Source organism: Macrosteles quadrilineatus, unplaced genomic scaffold (assembly GCF_028750875.1).
Source record: "Macrosteles quadrilineatus isolate MER2022 unplaced genomic scaffold, UCM_ALF_1.0 Scaffold_7__1_contigs__length_78375512, whole genome shotgun sequence".
Taxonomy (NCBI): Eukaryota; Metazoa; Arthropoda; class Insecta; order Hemiptera; family Cicadellidae; genus Macrosteles; species Macrosteles quadrilineatus.
The window spans coordinates 71,855,262-71,861,146 of NW_026542600.1; the positions used below are offsets into that span (position 1 = coordinate 71,855,262).

At 35.3% G+C, this 5,885-nt stretch overlaps 1 protein-coding gene across 1 annotated transcript; it reads right to left on the reverse strand.

Annotated features, from left to right (window-relative positions):
• Positions 1 to 384: 384 nt before the first annotated feature.
• LOC128999165 (uncharacterized) lies at positions 385 to 4,414 on the reverse strand. The gene is made up of 3 exons (XM_054425540.1): positions 4,309 to 4,414; positions 1,857 to 1,940; positions 385 to 633 (listed from the first exon to the last, which is right to left on the reverse strand). The coding sequence occupies exons 1-3, from the start codon at positions 4,352 to 4,354 to the stop codon at positions 491 to 493; spliced, it is 273 nt and encodes a 90-aa protein (XP_054281515.1). The 5' UTR covers positions 4,355 to 4,414; the 3' UTR covers positions 385 to 490.
• Positions 4,415 to 5,885: the final 1,471 nt, after the last annotated feature.

The following is a 5,885-nucleotide window of genomic DNA, read 5'->3' on the forward strand; positions in this document are numbered from 1 at the left end:
ACTTCAAGGCCGCGAGGAGTGATCAGACTTTTGCCCCTACCGCGAGACTATGATAATCTCCTCACGACCGCGGGATATCTTCATATATATCCGCGATCATGGAAGGTAATAATTATGTATACACGTCCGTGGAAAATAGTCAGAGTTTTGCCTCAATCGCGGGAGACAGTTACGATGTCTACACGGCCGGGAGGGATCATCAAAAGTTTACCGCAATCATGCAAATACAACCACAAAATTTTTTATTTTCCAATTATTTGGCGCCCCCCAAAAATGCCAATTGCCTCGCGCCCAAGGCACGTGCCTAACGTGCCTATTTGGTAAACCGGCCCTGATTGATATCGAAAGATATACTTTGGAAAATTGTGATAAAATAAACAAAAATTTTCCTTTAGCCATTTACATTTATATAACCTAACTTATATCAAATACAAATACAGTAGTTACAAAAATCACATAATTTTGTTTGTTAGTTTTATTTATGGACATGCTAAACCTCATTGTCCATCATGAATATGCCGGTTGTAGACCCAAGTATAAACTTTGCCAATGCAATGTAGAGGATGACACCCACGATGAGGAACCCTACCCCCAGTAGCAGCACATTGGCCCACGAGGGGAGGAGCGACGGCTCTGTAAAAAGTAAAAATATTTTTAATGGTCTGAAACTGAGTCCAGCTGTTCTGAATCATTTGGTTTTTAATAAATGGACCTATGGGACCAGCTGACCAAAAAGCTGTCATCTCATTCATTTATCTCTCATTGTTCACTCATGTTTCTCTTAAAATATGCAACTGGGTGTGGCCTCGGGAATAAAAACCCATCAATCTCATCTGTATGATTCTCATCATTAGACTCAAGAGCTTAGCTAAAAGCTATATTGTGGATGGATCCGAAGGAAATAAGTCAAATGAGCAATTTATATAAAAGTCAGGGATGATGAAGCAGTAACTACTGAGCATGAATTTTATTTTAGACCTATTAAGCATATGTTTAGGCCTATTAGTGAAAACCTATGAGATAGCAGATCCACGATACCTCCTGCTTTTTTATTTGGAGATAGATCACAAAAACTACCTTGAAATTTTACATGGAGGTTCCAGTTTAAATAATTAAAAACCCATTAAATATTTGACAAAAAGGTAAAAAATTTTGAAAGTAGAGTGTTTTTTTTAGGGGTGAAGGTGTAAGATTTTCAAGAAACGCTATAGTGGGCTTTGTAGAAATTTTAATTCCTGATAATGAAAATCCTTTCAAATCTTTGCTAGCTCGCAAAAAACATAAGTTGTGTGTCTACATATATTATTTCCTGATAGCAGATTAAATTTAATGTCATAAATATACTAATTGTCCCCTATAATAATAAATATGTCAATTGTTAAGATCATAAGGTTCAAGCCTATCAAAAATGCTTTGCAAACAGGAAACAGAAAAGCACTAGAGTGCGGAGGGAAATAAACTAGGCCCAAGGTTGACTTATTAACAGAAAAAGTAATCTTTGACCAAATTCACTACCATTCTCTAAAACATGTTTAACCGACTAACTTTCATGTGATCATCATGTACGTGTTTCATTTGAAGTAACACTCCCCCAACCGCAACATTATCTCCCTCTCAGCATGAGAGTACACAAATCATAAAGAATCATGATCTAATTAAACATTTCAAATTGTATTTTACATGCATTGTAATAAAGATAACTTAAACATTTTAAAGATTCTTCAATGGGCTATGTAAGCATTACAGTGCAAAGCAAATTCATCACTATACAATATTATTCTTAAAATGAAATCAGTGTACATCAATCTAAACTGTTCCAGGTTGTGATCGAAAGAGGTATTCAACAGATAACTTACTGTAGTATTCCCTTGTGATAGTTTTTCTTCCTTTTAGAATCTTTCTTCTGGCTTCCACTTCTTCAGTGAATATTGTGACAAGAACTGAAAAAATAGGTTACATTGTAAAGCATATAACTGTTAGGTATTTCCAGATTGTTTATGTATCAACTATGCCATATTAGCTAAATTGAAACATCAACCTTTTCCAGCGTGGTTGCTCTCTACCCGTCAGGCGTGCGCAAATGCAAGGGTTTTGGTTCTTACTGTTTGCAGCCCCAATTGTGAACCGATTTAAAAGATCTTGGTGTCTTATTTTTTGTTAAATATTATTGTAGGTCTTGCACTTTTTAAAATTTAGGTATATTAAAAAAAGTTGGGCTAAAAGGTTGGTGAAAATGTCAAAATACAAAAAAATAAGGTTTGCTGCAGCGGGTGTATTTATCATAAGTTTAAACGCATACAAATAATGTTTAGAGAAAAAATAACAACCGGGGGAAGTGCAGATTCCTAAAATCAAGAATCTGCTGTTAGTTTACTATTACTAGAAGGGTTAAGGATAACGTTGTAATGACCTAGATTCAGAAATCTCGCAAGCGCTCTCCATGGCACTGTTCAGTGCAATGGTATAAGAACATCGTGTGAAGCAACATCGTACTGAGAAATCCAAGCTGAAGTAGAGCGCACCCTTAACATTCACTGTTGGGAACACTCGCAATTTTCTCAGAAACACACAGTAGGAACGCCTCCACAGGTTCCTGTTCAAGGCGAGTATTGATTATAACGATCTCCATGGCCGAAAGCAGTGTTTGTGTAATGACAAAGCCGTCTGCCTGGAGTAAGGTACTCTGTGGTGTTCCTTAAGTCAAGGATCAATACTTTGCCTTTTAATTTTTACTATCTACAGAAACGACATCAGTTCAGCAGTTTTTTAACATGCCAAGTTTCATTCTTACGCTGATGACTTACAAATCTACGCTCACTTTAAAGTTAGTGAGGTGAATGAATTAATTGAATCAATGCAACAGAATTATGGAATGGGCAGCAAAGAATGGCTTAAAACTGAGCCCTGACAAAACCAAACTAATCATCATTGGACATGCACGATAACTCAACCGACATCACTAAAACATTTTACCTAACATAACTGTGAATTAATCCGTTGTAAACGTAACAGTCGGTAACCCCTACTGGCGGTTTACCCAATACTTTGGGCTACTCATTACATTTACATATATTGACTAAGTAAAATGTCTTTGTTTGACGATACACACTGGTTTCGTATTAGTGAGGTTTAAGAGTGCTGACTAAATGTTTTTTCTCATTTTTTTTGTTAGGGGAAATTATATTATTTTTGCTTTATTCTTTAGTCAAAATATACAGGCTAAGTAATGGTTTTCTAATGGATTGTTTTATTTGGTAAAACGTTTAAATCGGTTTTGATTAAAAGGGAACAAATGATAATCAATCAATTGCCCTCTACATAAACCAATAGGATCTAACCTTAAAATTGTCTTCAACATCTCCCCCAATCGTGTGGATACTGCTATCCTCTCTAACGATCCCTGGACATTTTGAAACAGATCGGCTATATTGAAGACATCATAATCGTATCCCACGATCGTGGCGGATTTGAGAGCATCTCCCGTGAACACCAAGACATCGTCTTTCCGGTCGCGACAAAATTCTGAAACACCTCGTGGATCCCAAAGACATTGTCATCGTCTACCGCGGTTTCGGAAATATCTTGAACATCCCCGTGAAGACCATAAGTCTCGATATAGTTTCCTGTGATCTGGACAATACCCTGAACCATGATTGCAATTTGCAAAGATATCATCATTGTGTTTTGCGATCACGGCCAAATCTTCATGTCGATCCTTTCAGGTCCCGCATGATCGTGGGGACATCATTATCGTCTTCCATGGCCATGGCGAAATTATTGCATTACAAACAATAAACCAAAATGTTTTTCACCAATTCCGTTTTTTTACAAATACCAGTAAACCAAACCCAACTTAAAAAATGGGTTTTATTTTGAATCCTCATAAAGTTCACACATTTTAGTTGATATACATATGTGTATGACATATAGCAAAAAGTCCACACAATATGTAAAAATATAAGTGCGTAAAAGATTCTCATTTCAACAAAATCCTGGATCCGCCTCTGCAAGAAGGTTGCCGCAGATCAATTTCAAACATCTTAAATAGTTAAAAAAATCTTTTTTTGTACTTAAACTTTTTACAAAACTTAACCACACTGCATCTAGCGAGGATATTTTTTCAATACCCAAGCAGGTAAAACATGTTTAAATCCTATTTTAACATTTCCTGGTGAAATATTGATAAGAATTCAAACCACCGCAAACTTCAAACAAACTTGTTGATATAGTATCAAAACAAATTATTGAAATTATTTGTAAAAATCAGTCATTGTTTATATAAGTATTTAAATAACTAACAGTACTTACATAAAGTAATAAAAGCACACTTTATAAATTTCAGGAAAACACCCATTTTGGAACAGCAGAATCCTAGCTGTGTGAGGTATGGGAAACTGACTGGGAGTGCCAGATAAACCTGTTATCAGTGTTGATAAACTCTCAGATATTAGCTCACCTAGCCTCACCTTAGTCACAAGCAGCACTCAACAATCACAACACTCACTCACTTACCCAGAATCATAGAGTCAATTGTGGCATTCATACTTTGTATCTTTATTACCTTTATTTGAGTCTACTTTGATATTTGGCTCAATATTTTCAAAAATTACCAGATGCAATAATAAATATTGTAAAAAAAGAAATATAATTACAATACTTCATTTCATTTAATTTCAATATCTTTATTCAATAATTGTTCATTGTAAATAGAATAGTGTCAAATTCCTAACCTAAATCCTAACTTAGTAAATACAGTTATAAGCTAAAATTACAATTTATACAATACTAAGAAACAACCAATAAAATCAGGTTAATTGATTGAGGAAACACCTATTTAATGGAGTAAGGAGCAATTTCTATAAGATAATTTTTTAATTTGTTTTTAAATTTGATGTTGCCTATGGTTCTTAAATGACTTGGAAGAAAATGTAAAAACCTTCTTCCGGCACAGGTGGGCTTTTTATTTTAAAATAAAAGATGGTTGCGACTACTTTCTCTTAGGGCTTTTCCTCTTGTATTGTAGCAAAATTGTGCGTTATGTGGTATACTTTCTCTCGCAATGAGAGCAGTTTCAAAAATGTATTGGGCAAAGACAGTTTAGTATTTAAAAATTGTTTAAATGAAGGTCCCGGGTCCAGGCGTTATCATGAGACCTATGGTAGCTTATTCTCTTCTATGGGAAATTCGCTAAAAGGGTTAATAGGAATAGAGTTAGATGAAGAGGAAAAGAGATCAATCACGGACACCTTTAACTCCAGGCCGCGGCCTGGTAGAACTGGCAACGTCGCAAGTAGTGTTGTTTAGTGCCAGACGTCCCATAAGATAACATGGCAACCAGGTGACATCAGCTCATCACGTATTATTTATTAAAATTCAAATTTATGAATAAAAATGTATTAAAAGATTGAAAATAAAACATATAGAATTATTTACAATTGAGTCAATATTTAGACATAACCCAGTAACCAAGCTTTCTTATTCTAAAAAAATACACACCCACACAACACAAGAAGATCCTTGGAATGTCTTGGGGATATCCCAGTGGGATATATCCTCTGTAAATCCCTTAAAGTCCTCAGAGTTTCCTGGGGGACTCAATGGGATATCCCTATGTCCGCCCAAATCCTGATCCCTGGAATATCCCATCAGGATATCGTACATAAAAACACAAAATAATAAAGGTTTTTAGTCTGAAAAGCACATTTATCAGTTGAGTATTTTGATTAAATAGTTTATAAAATCAAAAGTAAAAAAAAAACAGAAAAAAAATTGTTCCCCAGGGGGGTCTTGAACCTGATACCTTCAACTTATGAACCTCATACCTTACCTCTGAGTTATCTGTGATTGTTGATATTACAAGCTTTTCAAGCGGTTAAAGAGACGCC